General features: G+C 42.2%; 1 protein-coding gene across 4 annotated transcripts in view; it reads left to right on the forward strand.

Annotated features, from left to right (window-relative positions):
* The window catches only part of DGKI (diacylglycerol kinase iota), a 528,258-nt gene that overhangs the window by 476,815 nt on the left and 28,971 nt on the right, over nt 1-22,472 (forward strand). For all 4 annotated transcript variants that reach the window (XM_070369213.1, XM_070369214.1, XM_070369215.1 and 1 more), the window contains 2 exons: nt 15,835-15,872; nt 20,594-20,714. In XM_070369213.1, the coding sequence (XP_070225314.1) occupies nt 15,835-15,872; nt 20,594-20,714 (159 nt within the window). The remainder of the gene's footprint in view (nt 1-15,834; nt 15,873-20,593; nt 20,715-22,472) is intronic.

Here is a 22,472-nt window from a genome sequence, read left to right on the forward strand (position 1 = left end):
GCAAATCTCCCCTTTTGAAACAATTTCTAACAAATTCCCTAGGAAATTGTTCCGTACATCATGCTACTTTAGCAAGCAGGGCTCCCTATGTCTGTGTCAGTGTACATGTCCCTTTATAGTTACTCTTAGCTCTCTGTCTTTAGAATATATGAATCCCTAGAAGGATGAAGGTTTAATTTTCATTTCCTTTCTTAGAAGCTGAACAGTAAAATCTGCTCTTTAATAAAGATCATTGAAGTTCAACTCATACACTAAAGCCTATTCTATTTTGTATCTTACCCGTAGAGCAAGCATTAGAACTAACCAAGAACTTTATTACTCTTGCCTCTAAGGTGTGATCTTGCTTCATCAACTTAGCATAATACTTAAGTGAAAGTTAAAGCTTATTTTTCATTCCTCTGAAACAAAATGTTTGATTTTTCTATGCTTCCAATTCACAGCTGTCCACATATGCATATCAGCATATGACAGATATGTGTGTGTGTGTGCGTGCTTAGTCATGTCTGACTCTTTACGACTCCATGAACTGTAGCCCACAGTCCCCATGGGATTTTCCAGGCAAGAATACTAGAGTGAGTTGCCACTTCCAGGGGACCTGGGAGATCTTCCCAACCCAGGGATCGAAGCCATGTCTTCTGCATTGGCAGGTGGATTCTTTACCACTGAGCCACCTGGGAAGCCCACATGCTGATATGGGAGGAGTCAAAATTCGTGTTTTTATTATAACCTAATTCCAGGTATAAATCTTCTTGTCTGTCTTCACTTTTACAAGTAAGGACAGACTCTAAAAGTTTTATCTTTTAGAAAAATAGTGTCTTTTCTGATTCTTTGTGACCCTATGGACTGTAGCCCACCAGGCTTCTCTGTCCTTGGGATTCTCCAGGCAAGAATACTGGAGTGGGTTGCCATTTCCTCCTTTAGGGGATTCTCCCGACCCAGGGATCAAACCCATGTCTCCTTTGGCTTCTGCATTGCAGGTGGATTCTATACTGTAATGGTACACTTCTGTTAGAAGTGCATTTCACTGATCTGTGTCCCTGAAAGTGACTTTTGCTGTGTCAACTCCTCCTTGGCTTTATTTTGTTCCAGAGAGGGGTGTTGGGGCTAAACGCAGTCTTCCTCTCAGTCACAAAGGTCTTCATCTGACAGAGTGGTCAGCATGCTGCTGGATGATGACAAGGAACTCAACGGACATCCCGGTGACTGGATGACCTGTAGACCTCTCATCAGTTTGAGCTCAAGAGCACAATCATTTGTTCTTGGATCCTGGCCTTAAATGCCACTTCCCACACAGTCTTGATGTTTGGTTAAAACCAATAACCATCCGTCACTTTCAAGCCCCGTCAGATCTGCTTGTGGCTATCAGTGAATGATATATGAGCACACTTTTCCAACCTAAGTTCCTTTTAGACGTCATGAAGGACACTGCTAAAATACATCGCATGAGTTTAAGGAGACCCGTCACAAGAGGAAGCCAGCCTGACAATAAGGGAAAGAATGAAGCCCCAGCCCCCATGCTGTCACCCAAGATCCTTAGGAAAAGTTGTCAGGACTGTGGCCAGCAGCCTGTCTTCTCCTGGGCACCTTCCTCTCATCTGTGAGGCTAACAGGGACCTTATTTCTTAGTTCTTCTATTTCTCCGGCCCTCTCAGGATGATGCTTCATCATCCAAATGCCAGGAAAGAAAAAAATCAACAAAGTTTGTCCATCTAAATTAAATTATCTCAGCATTCTAGGGATGAACAACTTTTGGAAAATACTAGAACTTCCTTTTTAATCTCTGACATTCCTAAAGCAGTTTGCCATGCACTAAGTATTTTAATATGTATGACTTTATCCACATGATAAGGAGAAAGAGTGTTATTGTATACTACGATTATTTAGGGTTCATGAATTCAGTCAGTTGTAATCAGATTAAAACCCGTGACTAATAGGAAAAATCCTCACTGTGGATGGAGGCTTAATATTTATTGAACAAAAATAAATAATTCTATAATCTTGATGCTAAAGATGAATTTATATTTTTCTAGTTTTATGGGAATAATTGGATATTACTTTCAAAGAGGGCACTACAAAGAAAAAAGTGTGTTGACCCACTTCATACGAAAATGACATTAATCTGTCATCACTAGAAAAAACATTAATTTTGAGCTCTACAGACTGTCAAGAAGGAATTTTCAAGAACTTCTCTGGCCCCCAGTAACTGTCACTGCATATTTTCACAGTTGGTGGAAAGTAACATATTGTGACTCTGAAAGAGTATGAACCCAGTTGGCCCTTTAACCTGTGAACTTTTCTCTAACCCAGTACCCAAAGCAAATTAATTAATGTGTGACATTTGTTTTAACAAGGAACTAAGCCCTGGAGAAGGGCATGGCAGCCCACTCCAGTATTCTTGCCTGGAGAATCCCATGGACAGAGGAGCTTGACAGGCTACAGTTCACGGGGTCACAAAGAGTCAGACACAATTGAGTAATGAACACAAGGCTTAAAGGCTCTGATTTGACCCATTTGTAAACATTTCTGGTTTATTGAGATACTTTTATAATGCTGTTTCACTGCATCTGGTAAGCACCATGATATAATTTTAAAAGCTATGGAAATATTTTCAGCTCCAAAATCAACTGCCATGTGTAGCAGGGGCAGTAAAATAGGTTTTATTCTATTCCTTAGAACATCTCCCTTGACCCACAGTTTGAAGAGTGTTGAAATGATTCACCTGGCTAGGTGAATCACCAGACCAAGTGGCTAGTACGCATTACATATATTTCCTGTACTAGAGAATTTTCATTAAGAGGTGGCATATGGATAAAGCAAAGAGGGAAAAAACTAAAAACACCATCTCTGTGCTTATGGCTTAATTGCAGAGATGGAGCTTAAAGACGAAAAATAACCGGAAAACAGTTTCACAACAAGAGATAAACAAATGAGATGTTTGGGAGAGACATCTGGTTCCTTCAGGTTTATGGCTAATTCCAGTGATCTGTAAGAGAAATGGAAGTGACTGTGAACAGAGCACATCCTGGTGCTCTGGCAGCAAGGTGCACATTCTCTGCCAGAAGGGAATGCTGGATGAGTTGGGGGGCGGGGCGGGGAGGCTGTTTGTTTTTTCTGCAAACAGGAGACGTCTTCCATGCTAATAGCAGCTTCAGAAAGATTGCTGCAGCAGATGGAAAGAACCCATATACATTCATGCATTCAGTTAGCAGGGGCTAATTGAATTTGAGGATTAACTCTGTCATTAGAGAGACACAAAACCTATTTATGTCTCCACCTATGGTTGCACAAGCTAAAAGGAATTTGGCACAGGTGGTATGTGAGTCTTAGACCACTGTAGCATTGAATGGCCTTTACATTAACCGCCGATGGGTTCATCCCAACGAAAAAGAGGTGATAATGGAATATGTGAGATGTGTGCTGTGTACCCCACACGCTCTATTTCAGCAGTGGAGGAGACACCAGTAGGCAGAATACGAGGAATTTAAGACTCAAGATCTATGAGTGTTTGCCTGACTGGAGAAGAGAAAGAGGAGGCGCAGTCTTCTCTCACATTCGATGATTAATGAGAGCACACCTTGTGTGGTTGTTATTGTACAGTCGCTCAGTCGTGTCCAACTCTTTGCAGCCCCATGGACTGCAGCACACCAGGCTTCCCTGCACATCACTGTCACCAGGAATTTGTCCAAATTCATGTCCATTCAGTCAGTGATGCCATCCAACCATCTCATCTTCTGTCTCCCTCATTTCCTCCTGCCCTTAATCTTTCCCAGCATCAGAGTCTTTTCCCGTGAGTTGGCTGTTTGCATCAGGTGCCCAGAGTATTGGAGTTTCAGCATTAGTCCTTCTAATGAATATTCAGGGTTGATTTCCTTTAGGATTGCTTGGTTTGATCTCCTTGCTCTCGCCTTAGGGACTTTCAAGAGTCTTCTCCAACATCACAGTTCAAAAGCATCAGTTCTTTGGCACTCTGCCTTCTTTATGGTCCAACTCTCACATCCATACGTGATGATGGCTACTGGAAAAGCCATCAGTTCAGTTCAGTCACTCAGTTGTGTCCAACTTTTTGCAACCTATTTCACTGCAGCACACCAGGCTTCCCTGTCCATCACCAACTTCCGGAGTTTACTCAAACTCAGGTCCATTGAGTCGGTGATGCCATTCAAGCATCTCATCCTCTGTCGTCCCCTTCTCCTCCCGCCTTCAATCTTCCCCAGCATCAGGGTCTTTTCAAATGAGGCAGCTCTTCGCATCAGGTGGCCAAAGTATGGGAGTTTCAGCTTCAGTATCGGTCCTTCCAATGAATATTCAGGGCCAATTTCCTTTAGGATGGACTGGTTGGATCTCCTTGCAGTCCAAGGGACTCTCAAGAGTCTTCTCCAAACCACAGTTCAAAAGCATCAATTCTTCCCTGCTCAGCTTTCTTTATAGTCCAGCTCTCACATCCATACATGACTACTGGAAAAACCATAGCCTTGACTAGGTAGACCTTTGTTGACAAAGTAATGTCTCTGCTTTTTAATATGCTGTCTAGGTTGGTCATAACTTTCCTTCCAAGGAGTGTCTTTTAATTTCTTGGCTGTAGTCAACATCTGTAGTGATTTTGGAGCCCCAAAAAATAAAGTCAGCCACTCTTTCTACTGTTTCCCCATCTATTTGCCATGAAATGATGGGACCAGATGCCATGATCTTAGTTTTCTGATGTTGGGTTTTGAACCAACTTTTTCACTCTCCTCTTTCAATCTCATCAAAAGACTCTTTAGTTCTTCACTTTCTGCCACAAGTGTGGTGTCATCTGTATATCTGAGGTAATTGATATTTCTCCCGGCAATCTTGATTTCAGCTTATGCTTCATCTAGTCCAGCATTTCTCATGATGTTCTCTGCATATAAGTTAAATAAGCAGGGTGACAGTATACAGACTTGACGTACTCCTTTTCCTATTTGGAACCAGTCTGTTGTTCCATGTCCAGTTCTAACTTGCTTCCTGACCTGCATACAGGTTTCTCAAGAGGCAGGTCAGGTGGTCTGGTATTCCCATCTCTTTCAGAATTTTCCACAGTTTATTGTGATCCACACAGTCAAAGGCTTTGGCATAGTCAATAAAGCAGAAATTGATGTTTTTCTGGAACTCTCTTGCTTTTTCCATGATCCAGCACATGTTGGCAATTTGATCTCTGGTTCCTCTGCCTTTTCGAAAACCAGCTTGAACATCTGGAAGTTCACGGTTCACGTGTTGCTGAAGCCTGGCTTGGAGAATTTTGAACATTACTTTACTAGCATGTGAGATGAGTGCAATTGTATAATAGTTTGAGCATTCTTTGGCATTGCCTTTCTTTGGGATTGGAAAGAAAACTGACCTTTTCCAGTCCTGTGGCCACTGCTGAGTTTTCCAAATTTGCTGGCATATTGAGTGCAGCACTTGCACAGCATCATCTTTCAGGATTTGAAATAGCTCAGCTGGAATTCCATCACCTCCACTAGCTTTGTTCATAGTGATGCTTCCTAAGGCCCACTTGACTTCACATTCTGGGATGTCTGGCTCTAGGTGAGTGATCACACCATCGTGATTATCTTGGTCGTGATGATCTTTTTTGTACAGTTCTTCTGTGTTCTCTTGCCACCTCTTCTTAATATGTTCTGCTTCTGTTAGGTCCATATCATTTCTGTCCTTTATTGAGCCCATCTTTGCATGAAATATTCCCTTGGTATCTCTAATTTTCTTGAAGAGATTTCTCGTCTTTCCCATTCTATTGTTTTCCTCTATTTCTTGCATTGATCACTGAGGAAGGCTTTCTTATCTCACCTCACTATTCTTTAGAACTCTGCATTCAAATGGGTATATCTTTCCTTTTCTCCTTTGCTTTTGGCTTCTCTTCCTTTCACAGCTATTTTTAAGGCCTTCTCTGACAGCCATTTTGCTTTTCTGCATTTCTTTTTCTTGGGGATGGTCTTGATCCCTGTCTCCTGTACGGTGTCACAAACCTTCCATAGTTCATTAGGCACTGTATCAGATCTAGTCGCTTACATCTATTTCTCACTTTCACTGTAAAATCATAAGGAATTTGATTTAGCTCATACCTGAATGGTCTACTGGTTTTCCCTACCTTCTTCATTTTAAGTCTGAATTGCAATAAGGAATTCATGATCTGAGCCACAGTCAGCTCCATTCAACTTTGGCTTCTTCAGCATTACTGGTCGGGGCATAGACTTGGATTACCCTGATATTGAATGGTTTGCCTTGGAAATGAACAGAGATCATTCTGTCATTTTTGAGATTGCATCCATGTACTGCATTTCGGACTCTTCTGTTGACTATGATGGCTACTCCATTTCTTCTAAGGGATTCTTGCCCACGGTAGTAGATATAATGATCATCTAAGTTATATTCACGCATTCCAGTCCCTTTTAGTTCGCTGATTCCTAGAATGTTGACATTCACTCTTGCCATCTCCTGTTTGACCAGTTCCAGTTTGCCTTGATTCATGGACCTAACATTCCAGGTTCCTATGCAATATTGCTCTTTACAGCATCAGACCTTTCTTTTGTCACCAGTCACATCCACAAATGGGTGTTGTTTTTGCTTTGGCTCCATCCCTTCATTCTTTCTGGAGTTATTTCTCCACTGATCTCCAGTAACATATTGGGCACCTACCGACCTGGGGAATTCATCTTTCAGTGTCCTATCTTTGTCTTTTCATACTGTTCATGGGGTTCTCAAGGCAAGAATACTGAAGTGGTTTGCCATTCCCTTCTCCAGTGGACCACATTTTGTCAGAACTCTCCACTATGACCCGTCCATCTTGGGTGGCCCTACATGGCATGGCTCACAGTTTCATTGAGTTAGACAAGACTGTGGTCCCTGTGATTAGATTGGTTAGTTTTCTGTGGTTTTCAGTCTGTCTGCCCTCTGATGGAGAAGGATAAGAGGCTTATGGGAGCTTCCTGATGGGAGAGACTGACTGAGGGGGAAACTATTCTTGTTCTGATGGATGGGGCCATGCTCAGAGAATCTTTAAGAGTTTGAATGTTGATGGGAGGGGCTCTGTTCCCTCCTTGCTATTTATCTGAGGCCAAACTCTGGTGGAGGTAATGAAGATAATGGGGACCTCCTCCAAAAGTTCCATGCATGCACTGCTACCCCTAGTGCCCCCAACCCTGCAGCAGGCCACCAGGACCCACGCCTCTGCAGAGACTCCTGGACACTCCCCGGCAAGTCTGGGTCTGTTTCTTGTGGGGTCCCTGCTCCTTTCTCCTGGGTCCTGGTGCACACAAGGTTCTGTCTGTACCCTCCAAGAGTCTATTTCCCAATCCTGTGTAAATTCTGGTAGCTCTGTGGCGGGGTTAATGACGACCTCGTCCAAGAGGGCTTATGCCATACCCAGGTCTGCTGCACCCAGAGCCCCTGGCCCTGTGGCAGTCCACTGCTGACCCGTACCTCCACAGGAGACACTCAAACACAGTTCTGTCCTCAGTATCTGTGGGGTCTCTGGCTCCTGGTGCACACAAGGTTTGTTTGAGCCCTCTGAGCATCCCTGGCAGGAATGGGATTTGATTCTAAGCATGAATCCACCCTCCTACCATCTTGCTGGGGCTTCTCCTTTGCCCTTGGATGTGGGGTATCTCCTCACAGCCAGTCCAGCAGCTACCATCTTACTGGGGTTTCTCTGACCTTGGATGTGGGGTATCTCCTCACAGCCACCACTCGTGACCTTGGAAAAGCCATAGCTTTGAGTATACAGGCCTTAGTCAGCAAAGTGATGTCTATACTTTTTAATACCTTATATAGAATTCTTAATTCAACTCAACCAGCATTTGCTGTCTGCAGAGTCTTCTGCTTGCCTTTCCTCTTCCTACTCCAAAAACCTGGTTCTTCAGATAAGTAGTTCTCAGCCTTTTTTATTTATCTGCTGAGATGCTTAATGTAAAACAGATGACATTGTATCTGTCACACAAGTGTTCTTGGGCATCTCCCAACACTGACTGAAGGTCAGCACCCACCCCTTGACTCCAACCACATCATGATGCAAGTGTAGGATGTGACAGATCGTATTTTTCCTAAAACAGCATTGTCTCCCATCCTACACATTCTCCTTGCAACATGTCTTTGACTATTTTTTCATTGAGCTATGGGGTGTGTATCTCCTTTCCTTGAATATGGACAAACTTAAGACTGAAGCGGGGCACACGTGACACTGTGGTGGGGTCCAAGGCAAGGTGACTTCCCCTGGGCTCCCTTGGAATGGTTGCTTTTGAAACACAGTCATCATTTCCAGAGGAAGCCCCGGCAGCCCATGGAGGTCCACACGAGAGGCGTCAGAGCTCCCAGGTGAAGCCAGCTCCTACTTAGCAGTCATGTGTGTGACCCAGGCAGTCCATGGACGTCCACACGAGAGGCGTCAGAGCTCCCAGCTGAAGCCAGCTCCTACTTAGCAGTCATGTGTGTGATCATCTTGAAAGCAGATCTTTGAGCTCTCAGTGAATCTGCCCCAGCTGATGCCAGATTGAGCAGAAACAACAATTTCTGCTTAACCCAGCCCAAGCTTCAGCTTTTGAGCAAAATAAACAATTGTTGTGTTTTAAGTCACTGTGTTTTGGAATATTTTGCTATGCAAGGATAGGGAACTGATACAGATTTGTGTGTCATTAGAAGAATAATCTTAAATTTGTTCTAATATATTTTTAAGAACCCTTAGTGCTTTGGCTATTACTATTAATAAATAACTTGGCAACATATGTTATTATCAATTGTCAAAACTTCCTTGAAGCCTCAGTTAACATGCAGAGGTCTTTAGCAATATCTAATTCCTCTTTTCTTTCACCTTGTCTTGGGATTGTTCAGTAAGAGTATGTAAAATAATATTAATTACAGTATTTTCATGAGCGGCTTCCTCCTTTATGTCTGATTAGCATAATTCAGCGTAGTTATCCATACCATGAAATGTGTGTTAGGTTACTTTTGCTATTTTTTTTAAATTTTATTTTATTTTTAAACTTTACATAATTGTATTAGTTTTGCCAAATATCAAAATGAATCCACCACAGGTATACACGTGTTCCCCATCCTGAACCCTCCTCCCTCCCCATACCATCCCTCTGGGTCGTCCCAGTGCACTAGCCCCAAGCATCCAGTATCGTGTATCGAACCTGGACTGGTGACTCGTTTCTTACATGATATTTTACATGTTTCAATGTCATTCTCCCAAATCTTCCCGCCCTCTCCCTCTCCCACAGAGTCCATAAGACTGTTCTATACATCATTGTCTCTTTTGCTGTCTCGTATACCGGGTTATTGTTACCATCTTTCTAAATTCCATATATATGCGTTAGTATACTGTATTGATGTTTTTCCTTCTGGCTTACTTCACTCTGTATAATAGGCTCCAGTTTCATCCACCTCATTAGAACTGATTCAAATGTATTCTTTTTAATGGCTGAGTAATACTCCATTGTGTATATGTACCATAGCTTTCTTATCCATTCATCTGCTGATGGACATCTAGGTTGTTTCCATGTCTTGGCTATTATAAACAGTGCTGCAATGAACATTGGGGTACATGTGTCTCTTTCCCTTCTGGTTTCCTCAGTGTGTTTGCTATTTTTGATGCTTATTTTAAATTCCATTTTGGGGAGCTGAGCCTTCACAGTTTGTTGCTGATGTACCAGGGTTTGCTGTTCACGAAGCAGAGAAATTGGACAGAATGCTGCTGATAAGGAAAATACAGGAAAAACTATGTAGAAATATGGATCTCAGAGGAGTAAGCTCTCGGGCACCTGGGAATGCAGCCTCGGTGGGGCTGAGCAATACTAAGAAAGGAAAAGTGTGAAGACACCTGTTGTGATCAGATCAAGGGAACTGTGAACCTGACATTGGCCATAGGGGGGCTGGTTCTTCAGCCTCTGTTTTGTTGTAAGAAGGGTTGGAGCTTGGAGCCATAAAATGACTTCACTTTCTGTCTGATGCCTCTGTGAAGCTTTTGTTTGAGGTTGTTTTAATTTCTGCCACCCTGCCCCCAGTTACAGAAGAAACAGAAGGTGGAAGGAACTGTGACCTCAGATTCAGAGAAAATATTTTTTAAAAAATAAAAATAAAAGAAACTAGCATCCTTTTGTCTCTCAGCTGGATTGCTAACTACCTGTGTGACCTTGGAAAGTTACTTCTCAAGCACCATTTTCCTCCTCTATTAAATGCAAGGGTTAGACTAAGGCTACATAGAGCTCTAGAATGTGGAATATGACTCCTGACACATTATTTTATGTTCTGATTCTTGCTTTGTAAATATTTAGGAGCAAAATGTATGCAGAACTTGGCAAAGTCAGATGTGTATTTATGAATCTCAGTGAATTGGCTGATTTTTACCCCATAGGCCTCCAGAAGCCATTTTTGTTCAACAGTTTTTGTTGTTACTTTTAATCTTTTTCTCCCACAATTAAAAGATTTAAATGGCCACTATCATTAACAAGTGACAATCAGGAACAGAACATTAATTTTAAAACTGAAAAATAACATGAAAGGTTAAAATTTTTAAATAGACACAAGTGCTCAGAGTTGTGACTCTGTTTATAGTTATTTTAGTTGATTTACCGAGATTTACAAGCATTGTGGCTTTGCCAAGTTCAGTACGCTTTTTTTTTTTTGTGCAAATATTTTTGTTGCAAAGCAGACTTTGCAACCTTAAACTATCCCTTTGGAATTAGTCATGTGACGTGTTCTAGAACTGTAATTGACTTGAGTCTCACCTCATTTCACAGCTAAGAAGTGATTCATTTCTGTGTAATGGTGTTAACATCAGTATTCCATGGTGTTCTACACAGAAAACCACAGTGGTCACAGTCACTGTTCCTTGAGCTTACTTGCAAGGCAGAGTCTCAAAAGAACTGATTTTATCTTCGTTTTTGTAATGAGAGACCTGAAGCTTGGTTAAAATAACTTGCCCACCAGTTAATGATGTGCGGGCGTACTAAGTCACTTCAGTCGTGTCTGACTTTGCAACGCTATGGACTGTAGCCCACCAGGCTCACAAGCCTTAAACTCAGGCAATATGATTCTAAACTCAGTTAAAATATATCCCTTCCTAATTTGGATTTCTTGCCAAAATATCAGTTTTCGGAGAGGATGGAGTTTATTTTGTACAGTCAGCTTGGAATAGGGCCTGGCCTGGCAGAAGCAGGTGGGCCAGCCTGTGGCCCATGGACTATTTTCTCCCATCATGATGGGAGGGAGTCACTTTTTGCCTTCTGTGCACAGATATCTAAGGATGTCTGGGCTTCTGGGAATCCAGGCCAAAGAGGGGCTGTAAGAGGAAGACATTTGACTCCTTCCCGGTAGTCCTGACTTTTCCATTCCAGCTTTCTGTCTCAGGATGCTTACTGTTCCGCAGTTGATCAGGAGGCACAGTGCTGAAGGAAAAATAAGTCATTTCTTATAAGCTAATGATCCAACTTCTAAACTCTCGAAAATGACAAACTTTTCAATCCTCTACCCCTTTACTTTCCTGTCTGACTATATAAGTTTATGTGATTTAATCGTCCAGGAAACCTAGTAGTCATATACTCAATAACCCTTGTATCCCACTGGCCATTTAACTTCCCTTGTTCTTTTGAATTTGGGAGCATTGTTTACCCTGTATGAAGGAGTTTTGGAAAAGGCCAGAAGGCAGGCTCTGAGTTGAAGAAATAATGAAAAAAAAATAATGCTGTAATCATAACAATTCATTATTTGTTTTTAAGCTTGATCTTTCAGAAGGTTATTATCTGGAGTTGAATACTAATGGAGGCAAGCTCTGTTTATGCAGAGGAAATCTTAAACGACAGTGTTCAGGAGGGAAGGACATTAATCAGCAGAGAAGAGGGCCTTGTGCCTAATAATGTTTGCATAATAGCTACCCTTGAGTGTATTGCTTGACTTAAAAATAAATATTCATGTTTTCCATCTCAGTACAATTGGAAATTATTTGTGGTTATGATTCTTTTATATGCTCTTCTGTCTGTTCAGGGGGACTTTAAATTGGGAAGCTAGGAAACCAAAAGACATAAATAAAGATGTTGGGAGTGGAGTGAGGTAGCAATGGAAAGCTGCCGTGATGGGGGCACATGAACTGAGAGCAGGTTGCAACTCTGTTCGCAGGAAGGGAGGGGCCAAATCAAACTGGCAGGCGTCAGGACATTTACGTGATTCTCTGATTTACTTTCAACTCCTCCTTAGCTTCTCATTGCTCACAGGATAAAAATGTAGGTCCCTTCTCTGGACGAAGAGGTGCTCACTGGAGTGGTCACACTGGAACTTCACAGTCATGATGTGTGACAACCCAGCCTCAGGGGTGATCACGCAGACCTCTTCCCAGGGCCCTTCGGACAGCCTCTTAACTTACAAGTCCTCATTTGTATCTTCCCTTCATCTTTTAAGGATTTCCCAAATCTTTTTTGCTAATGAAACCACTGATTGTGGAAGAGTTGGCTTAACTTCACCTCCTCCAACAATCCTTTGAACTCGGCAGGTAGCCAGTGAGTCCCCCCAGCCTCTCATTCATCCCTCATGCTCAGTACTCTTTCAATAGTATTTATCCTGGAGAAGTTTTCATCATCCTGACTTACTGCTCATATGCACCACATGTTATTCACTGGTGCTTTAAGTTAGCGAATTCTGCTTTTCTCTCTCCTTTGTTCTTCCTCTTTTCTATTTCTTTTAAATGTCTGGGAAGTGTTTCAGTGTGGTCTTGAAAATGCAGGCTCTATATTGTTAGGAACGTCTGTGTGTCATTTTCAAGGCTTTTCACGAACTGCCTTCTCAGGCAGTTACCCTAGCCTTCTTTCTCTCCTAAATGGATATAGAGTATCCTGTAGCGTAAAAGCCCAAACTGAGTCATTCGCCCACACCTGCAATTGCTCATGCTTGCCCCTGCCTCCCTCTCCCTGTCCTCTCACACAGAGTTGACATCTTGGGAAAGCTCCACCATCTCACTGGCTCCTGCAGCCCGGCCTCACCTCTGATGAGGGCCATATGAACAGCGATATGCCCGATTGACTTCACACACCAATTCACCCTCCTTGCTAGGCTCCTTCTGAAATGTGTGTATGTGTTTTTCATGTACTTAGGTGTAGTCACAGAAGTACTATAATCTATCCCTTCTGTCAGTATAACTTATCCTATTTATAAACTGCTTATTTGGCTTCATCTTTACTACAGAGAGGTGACCAGGACAGCTGTTAATCTTACTTTAGATAAGAAAGTTGATTTAAAAAGTTTGACTTCTTAAGGCTGAGTGCTGAAGAACTGATGCTTTCAAATTGTGGTGCTGGAGAACTCTTGAGAGTCCCTTGGACTGCAAGGAGATCAAAGCAGTCATTCCTAAAGGAAATCAACCCTGAATACCCATTGGAAGGACTGATGATAAGGCTGAAGCTCCAGTACTTTGGCCACCTGATGTGAAGAGTTGACTCATTAGAAAAAACCCTGAGGGTGGGAAAGATTGAGGACAGGAGTAGAAGGGGCTGGCAGAGGATGAGATGGTTGGATGGCATCACCGCCTCAATGGACATGAGTTTGAGCAAACTCTGGGAGATAGTGAAGGACAGGGAAGTCTGGTGTGCTACAGTCCATGCAGTTGCAGAGTCGGACATGACTTAATGACTAAACAACAAGTAAATTGCAGAGATCGGAATTAGACTCCAGTTAAAGACTATTTCCTTTCATTTTCCTTAGGCCCCACAAAGCCTTGGAGACTTACTACAGGGTGAACTCCCAGAGGGCACAGGACAGAGCCTGGGATGGTCACAGGGACCTGCATTGTGGGGTGATTGAGCTACCATGGTCTCTGTGCCCTGAGAGAGTCATTTCCATCTGAATGTCAGTGTCCCATCTGTAAAAGGAAGAATGAGACACGTTTTTTAGGTTCTTTTGACATACAACATTTTATTAATTCCCTTTCTGTTATTTTTTAGAAACATCTATTTGTTTGCTTGTCTGTGCCAGGTCGTAGCTGCAGCACACAGGATCTTTAGTTATGGCATGTGAATTGTTAGCTGTGACACTTGGGGTCTAGTTCTCTGACCAGGGATAGAACCCCACCTCCCCTGCATTCGGAGTGCAGAGTATTAGCCACTGGACCATTAGAAAGTCCCCTTTTCTGTTATTTTTATCTCCATTGCCTTTCACTCCTTTCCTCTTTGCTCTCTTTTCTGTCTGGAGAAGGAAATGGCAGCCCACTCCAGTATTCTTACCTGGAGAATCCCATGGACAGAGGAGCCTGATGGGCTATAGTCCATGGGGTCACAAAGAGCTGGACATGACTGAGCAACTAGCACTCTGTTCTGTCAGTTCAGCAACTGATTGGTGCACACTGACTGTGTACAAAGAGCATCATCGCGCCTGGAGTCATAGCCCCAGCTTAAACAGCTTGTTACGGAAAAGAAGCACTCTTCCCTCTCTTTCCTGTTCTTCCTTTCTTGCTCTTCTTCCTTTATTCTCCCTTCCGTGCTCAAGCAGCTGTCATCATTTCCTAAGTTTTCCGAGACTTCCGCTTTGGTCAGAGGGAAGGCAGTTGGCCCTGGGCCTCTGAACAAGTTGAACGTGTCTGTGGTTCTTTGGCTCTGATCACCCAGGGCCCATAAGTGCGCATGATGAAAGCTGCACGGGCTTTGTTCAGTGATAGTCAAGGCCACCATATGCTTTGATACTGCATTTTTGGCCAACTGTATACGAGAGACTCTGAAATAAGAGTAAAATGATACTTTGAAAAATAAACTTCAAACCTTCTAATTTGGGGGGAGGTGACTTTAAAACTTTAAAATGATCTTTTTCTTGAGCAATTTTAAAATATAGGTATTTTTCTAAAGGGACCATTTTTGACCTAATACAACTGTCCCCTTTAGGAGTCATAACCACCATTAGAGTCATATATTCTTTTCCTCTTTTATTAGTTATATTTTTTTTCATTTTTCTTCTGCACCCCACGTGACATGCACAGGTATTTAGATTATTTTCCCCTCAGCTAAGTAGAAGGAAATGGCAGTGCACTCCAATATTCTTGCCTGGAGAGTCCCATGGACAGAGGAGCCTGACAGACAACAGTCCATGGGGTCGCAAGAGTTGGACATGACTCAGCGACTAAATCGCCACCACCAAGTAGCCTTACAATTAGTTTAATTAAACTTTCAGAGTTCTTTCATAGGAATCACCAATAAATTGTATGCTAAATGTATGATTACTTTCTTTAGAACATAATTAAAATATGTGTTTCTTCTTTATTGCTTCTAATCCTTCTTTCCATAGCAGTAGGTATTTATTTATAATTATAGAACACAAAATTACTAATAATTTTTGAACCCCCAAAGGACAAAGTAGAAGGAATTAGAAAGAAGGGAGCAGAAACAATCCTAATAATCAGGCACTCTGCATCAGTGGATGAGATAAGAACACTTATGTGATTTAATAAACCCTTTCAAAGATCTGATATAATTGAGACTTGCTGGTTTACAGATGTGGAAACTGAGGCTCAGAGGGGTTAGATAACTCGCCTAGAATTCCACCGCCTGTAAGGGTCAGAGCTAAGATTTGAATCCAGTATGTGTGACTCTACATTTCATGTTCGCTTTTCTGTACTAGGGCTGGAGGGGGTTCCTGTCGGCTCTAGAATGATGTACAAGATGAATGCCCAGGGAGGGAAGGGGTGAAGAGAAGGCCTCAGTTTGTCCCACGTTTCAACCTTTGGCATGCTTCTCCTCCCCTGACCCCCACCCCAAATGTAGACTGTGTCTCCCAAATATGGATCCAGCCCTTTGTAATATTTTCATGAGAGGGTCTTCTACTAATGGGACATCTCTCTTTTGTCTTTCACAGCAATTTTGCAGGCAGTAATAGCTGGTGATCTTATGAAGGTAAGATATCTTCCTACCAGAACTTTTGGTGATTCTTTAAGAACTCTAAATCAGCATAATTTCTCACCAAATTTTCATGATCCCATTTATGATTTCCCATCCCCCTGGTGCTAGCTGGGTAGAAGGCAGAAGGATGTTCTTTTTGAGAATTGAGCAGAGAGGGTGAGAGGAGTCCTTGTAGCATCACCATGTCTCCAAACAGCAAAGGGTCTGTGCAAAGGCACAGTGCTGTCTGCCTTGACTAGTTACAACTGATATGTGTCCCCAGGAGACAGTACTTATAGTACCCCGGGTTCCTGCTATCTGGAACTAATATTTGAAGTTTAAAGATTTCTTTCAGCCCAAGTCTTTAAATGAATGCATCTGTAAGAATAACCTGGACAATACCCAGAAATACTTTGTTTAAGCAAGAGACAACATCATGCAACATTATTGCCATTTTGAACTCTGGGGATCACAGTTAATCAGAAGATACTCTGATCTGCCTTGAATATTGTGATTTGTGCTCATGTTTTCTGGAGAATTTAGTTGAGAGGAAACTGCTGCCTCCTGAGTGAATGCAAATTCTGAAGTCAGACTGTCTGGGTTCAGATCTTGGCTCTGCCTTTGACTATATATGAGACTTTGTATAATTACCTAATTGTCTCTGGGCTTCCGTTTCTTCATCTGTAAAATGGAATCACATTGGTCTTCTCTTTGCTTTACTGTGAGGATTGAATATAAAATTCATGTAAAGCTCTTAAGATTGTTCCTATAACTTCATAGAAGGGACTCTCCCAAGATAGCTATTTTGTTAATACAGTGTTAATCTGTGTTCCTTTAATAGTTAAACATAACAGAGAGACAAATGTTTGTTATAAAGTATAATATAGTCCATGAATACCCGGAAAGCTATATTTGGTCCCAAGTTATTTTCAGGTGTCAGGACTTAAGACTGCCTGGGTATCCCTGTATACATCATAATGGCATTGATCTGCTCTGTATTATCAGCAACTTTCCCAGGCAGAGGCTCCAACCAACTCAAGTTCAGTGCTATCCCAGATTGAGAACCCAGAAGCCTTAAAAGAAAGTTAAGAAGCACTAGCTCAGTTGATAAAGAATCTGCCTGCAATGCAGGAGACCCCAGTTCAATTCCTGAGTTGAAAAGATCTGCTGGATAAAGGATAGGCTACCTACTCCAGTATTCTTGGGCTTCCCTAATGACGCAGCTAGTAAAAAATCCACCTGCAATGCAGGAGACCTGAGTTCGATCCCTGGGTGGGAAGATCCCCTGGAGAAGGGAAAGGGTGCTCACTCCAGTATTCTGGCCTGGAAAATCCTATCTATGGACTGTATAGTCCATGGGGCCGCAAAGAGTCGGACACGACTGAGCGACTTTTACACACACACAGGCTCTTGTATACAAGTTTTTTGGAAGCACATCTGTTGAATAAACTGAGAAACCTCAGAGCTACATTGTTAACAGGTTACTAGAAGAAAACAAGGGCTGAGAAGGTTGTCAGCATCTTGTTAAACTGTCATCTTCAGACACACATCCCTGGGAATGGTGCCCGTGCCATGACCAGATCACAGTGTTACTAGGAATTGCTAGCCACAAGAGGAAAGTGCTCTCTAAGCAGTGTATATACCTGAATTCAGTGCCATTTCCAAGCAGTGGATTAAACCAAATATTATCCTATATTCCCTGCAAAGCCTTTTTGGATTCTGTGAGCAAAAGGCATGAGTTCAGACCTGATCCCTCCTCTTGGAGAGTTTCTAAGCCAGAAAATTTTGCAAAATGTTGTTGTACCTTTGAAACCACTTCATTTTGTTTTGTATATACTTTTAGTCTAGGCAACAGATTTTCCAGGGCCCTGGGCATGTTACTGCACTTCTTTGGTACTTAACAGAGAATTATGTGAGAGAAGGGTAATCACTATATTCGGCTGGTTGCCTTATTTCATTCTCTGTTATAATTCTTTCCTAGATGACTGAGAAATGACTCAGTAACATCTGATTTACTGAGAGGTGAAATATAAAGCCTGAGGGTTTTTCTTTTTCACTTTTTGCTTTCTGTTCCTTCCCAAGTACTTTCCCCTCCTTTTCTTTATCTTCTCCCATTTCTCTGTCCCATGTAGAAAGTACTATAAATATTAAATACTCAACTGGGTGTGTGTGTCACAAGTGTGAGGAAGGAGGGGGAGAATGGGAGAGTTGAAAGGGGAAGCAAGGTCCAAGCACACCAGTGAACTGAGAATAGACCCTGGATCAGCCCTGCGTGCAGGATGTCATGCGTAGCTCCTATCCACCGGGCTGCACAGCATACCCATGGACTAACCTAATGGCCACGGTGTCTATGAACACCACAGCAAGGCAAAATCGGGGCAGCTGATGGGTTGGGTCTCTGCGACTCTGTGAGCCCAAATCCTTTGTGGATCTTCCCACAAAGAATGGATGTGCCATTGTGAGACAGTACAGTTGAACAGAACAGGATTCTTAGATTGTCATGGAAGACAGCTACTTCTTCCTGTTCCTTTGCTTCTCAATTTAGGCATGAAAACTCTATGTTCCTTGTGCACGCTAAGTTGCTTCAGTCGTGTCCGACTCTTCGCATCCCTATGGACTGTAGCCTGCCAGGCTCCTCTGTCCGTGAAGATTCTTCAGGCAAGAATACTGGAGTGGGTTGCCGTTTCTTCCTCTAGGGAATCTTGCAAACCCTGGGCCTGAACCCACATCACTTACGTCTCCTGCACTGGCGGGCAGGTTCTTTACCACTAGTGCCTCCTGGGAAGCCCCGTGTTCCTTACTTCCAGTCAGTTGCTCCTTTGTGATCAGTTTTCTAGGAAGTCTTCCATGGTTTTTCCATCCGCTACTTCATGTTTTCCTAGTGCCCTGTGCTACCCTCCTCATTGTCCTCTTCATCTCTGTGTAATTCTTTTTTGTTTTTTATTTATTAACTTTATTCTTTTTTTTAAATTTTATTTTATTTTTAAACTTTACAATATTGTATTGGTTTTGCCAAATATCGAAATGAATCTGCCACAGGTATACACGTGTTCCCCATCCTGAACCCTCCTCCCTCCTCCCTCCCCATACCATCCCTCTGGGTCGTCCCAGTGCACCAGCCCCAAGCATCCAGTATCGTGCATCGAACCTGGACTGGCGACTCGTTTCATACATGATAGTATACATGTTTCAATGCCATTCTCCCAAATCTTCCCACCCTCTCCCTCTCCAACAGAGTCCATAAGACTGTTCTATACATTAGTGTCTCTTTTGCTGTCTCGTATACAGGGTTATTGTTACCATCTTTCTAAATTCCATATATATGCGTGAGTATACTATATTGGTGTCTTTCTTTCTGGCTTACTTCACTCTGTATAATAGGCTCCAGTTTCATCCACCTCATTAGAACTGATTCAAATGTTTTCTTTTTAATGGCTGAGTAATACTCCATTGTGTATATGTACCATAGCTTTCTTATCCATTCATCTGCTGATGGACATCTAGGTTGCTTCCATGTCCTGGCTATTATGTACAGCGCTGCGATGAACATTGGGGTACACATGTCTCTTTCCCTTCTGGTTTCCTCAGTGTGTATGCCCAGCAGTGGGATTCTGCAATTCTTTAAAAATCTCTCTCTCCCATGGACAGTGAGGTCTTGGAGGCTTAGAGGTCAGTGGTCAAATTGTATTCATGTTAGTTTCCCTGGCATCTGGCACATGGCTAATCTATAGTTGTATTTGAGTGAATGTATAAACTATGAGTTTAGTCTCTTTGACCTTATGAGTTTTGTTTTTAATAATGCTATGCTATCTAACTTCTTGGTGGTAGACATATTCCTTTTGCTTATTACATGATGAGTTAGTTGATTCTTATTTATTCTAAAGCTACATTTTAGAAGCTCTAGAAGGCCCTTGTTCTGATTATTACAGTTTAGAGAACAGAGATCCATTTTCACTTACATTACAGTTTGGTAATGTGCAGTATTTCACAAACTTAAGACTGTGTCCTTATTTAGCGCCTAATTCTCAGGCTGAAAAATCTGTTTTTCCCCCCAGTCTTTTGGAAGTCTTTTAGGTTTCTACTACTACATTCTCTGAACCCTTTTGGTTCTCATCCCATGGATCATCTCAAGCCTTGTTGGGTGGTATGTGTTGGATGATAAATAGAAGGCAGGCAGACTACAGATCTGGATGAAGGAGGGAGCCAAACATGGCTGTGCATGTGTCTGCTGTATGCCTGTGTGTGTGATCTTATGCTGGGAAGGGGTAAGCAGCTTCTGTACTCAGTAACTGGGTTCATTAGAGAGGGCAGAAAAAGTTAAAGGGCGGAGGGAACATCGCTACCAGACATCAAGCTCTTCCTGCCTATAGACTTAATTGTTCTTTAACTCAAGAACACTCAGCCTACATAGGGAAGCTTTCATTCTCCTCTCTTTCATTCTTTCAGTGCCCAGAAAAGGACAAAAAAACAGAAAGGGAGCAAGTAATTTAGCATGCTTCCATTCCCTTAAGCTGTTCAGTACCCACTTACCCTCTCCGGAATTTGCTGAGACACTGGCCATCTATTTGAATGATAACACAACCCAGGAATGTTACTTCATCTCTTTGACTTTTCCCTGTGTCCTCTGAGGCTGGAGACATTTGTGGTTTGCTACATTACTTTTATTTTATCACCAGCTAGCTGTTTTCCTTGTTCCGGACTCTGTCTGAGTTGCTTTTCCTATGTCTCTTTTGCAGCTAATAGAAAGCTATAAAAATGGAGGCAGCCTGCTAATTCAGGGACCAGACCACTGTTCACTCCTTCATTATGCAGCTAAAACCGGCAATGGGGAGATTGTGAAATATATCCTTGACCACGGTGAGTAGGCATAGCAAACCAAGAATCAATTATCCATGAAACAGACTGCATTTTCGAAGTTGACTTTCATCCAGGCTGTCCTCAGAATGGTGGAGAGACCCTTGAGCTTTCGCTGACTCTCCTTGCTTGTGTGACGGAGCCAGGATTCCAGACCCCTGACACAGGTCACCTTAACCAAGCCTTTACCTGTACCTTAACCACCTTAACCTTAACAGGAATCATTTCCATATCAAGGCCTTTGCAGGGTATTTGGGGGCTGATTACTTACAAAATGAAAGATAAAACCGAGTGTGGACTTGGCATCATGTACTGTTTGGGAAGGGTTTTGGGAAGTTAACGAGTTGGGACCAGGTACCTAATCCATATTTATAGCTGATCATTCTGAGGAGTAATGTGCATATTTATTTCCATCTTTCTAATTTCCCTTTTTTTTTCTATTTGAATCTCATTCACCTTTTCAACTCAAGTCACCTTTTATTCTCTTCAAAAAAATCTGGTACTGCTGTGTCCTCTGTGGCAGGCCATGTTCACCCCCTGGACAGCCTCCTAACTGGGTTTGTAATCTGGTGTTAGATGGTGACCTCAGCACCTACCTCTAATAGCCCTTTAGAGGCACAGACACGTCAGAGGAGTATCAAATCTTTCTTTGATACTTTCTTTGGAAGTAGACCGTACTTTCTGCTTCCCTTGTTTATAGTGTTTCTAGGACTGAAAAATAGGATAGAAGCGGGCAAAGTCTCCCTAGCTTGGCTGTTTTTGAGGAATCTCTGGCTCTGCTGAATTCAGGTATACAGAGATCCTAAAAGATTTTCTGTGAGCCCTAGCACTGAGCCAATGGCCTACCCTCATTGTATCCATATTTTGGCTGTAAATAGTAAGCATTTTAGCACAGAGTCACATTCCCTTTGGTACACAGTCACATTCCCTTTTTAAAAAAACTGAAGTATAGTCAATTTACAGTATGTCAGTTTCAGCTGTACAGCAAAGTGATTCAGTTAAAGACATGTATGTTCAGTTGCTCAGTCTTGTCCAACTCTTTGCAACCCTATGGACTGTAGCCCTCAGGGCTCCTCTCTCCATGGGATTTTCCTGGCAAGAATACTGGAGTGGGTTGCCATTTCCTCCTCCAGGGGATCCTCCCAACCCAGGAATTGAACCCATGTCTCCCATGTCTCCTGCATTACAGGCGAATTCTTCACTGCTGAGCCACTGATAAGTTATACATATATTTAATCTTTTCCAGATTCTTTTCCCATTACAGATTATTACAAGATAGTGAATATAGTTCCCTGTGCTATATAGTAGGTCCTTGCTGTTTATTTTCTATACAGTCGGGTGTATCTGTTAATTCCAAACTCCCAATTTATCCCTCCCCTTCCTTTTCCCCTTTGGTAACCATAAATTTGTTTTCTATGTATTGATTTACATTCCTTTTTATTCCTCTTTTTATTCAGTTCAGCAAACATGTCTTATTCTATGTACCCATTCATTCATTCATCGAATATTTGTGGGGTACTTCACAGGAACTATCTGGCATAAACCGACACACACACAAAAATAAAGTCTCTGTTGTCAAGCAATTGCAGGATAAAAAATATAATCATATGCATCATTAAATTGAAAGTGGTTGTATGTAGGACTCTTAAATCCTACTGTAAAGTCACAAAGAGATAACTAACAGAGCTGCCGTTTCTCGAGCACTGGTTATATGCCACATGCTTAGAATGAACATGTCCTATCATTTAAGCTTTACAAGGA

The sequence above is a fragment of the Bos mutus genome, chromosome 4 (genome assembly GCF_027580195.1).
Source record: "Bos mutus isolate GX-2022 chromosome 4, NWIPB_WYAK_1.1, whole genome shotgun sequence".
NCBI classification, from domain to species: Eukaryota; Metazoa; Chordata; class Mammalia; order Artiodactyla; family Bovidae; genus Bos; species Bos mutus.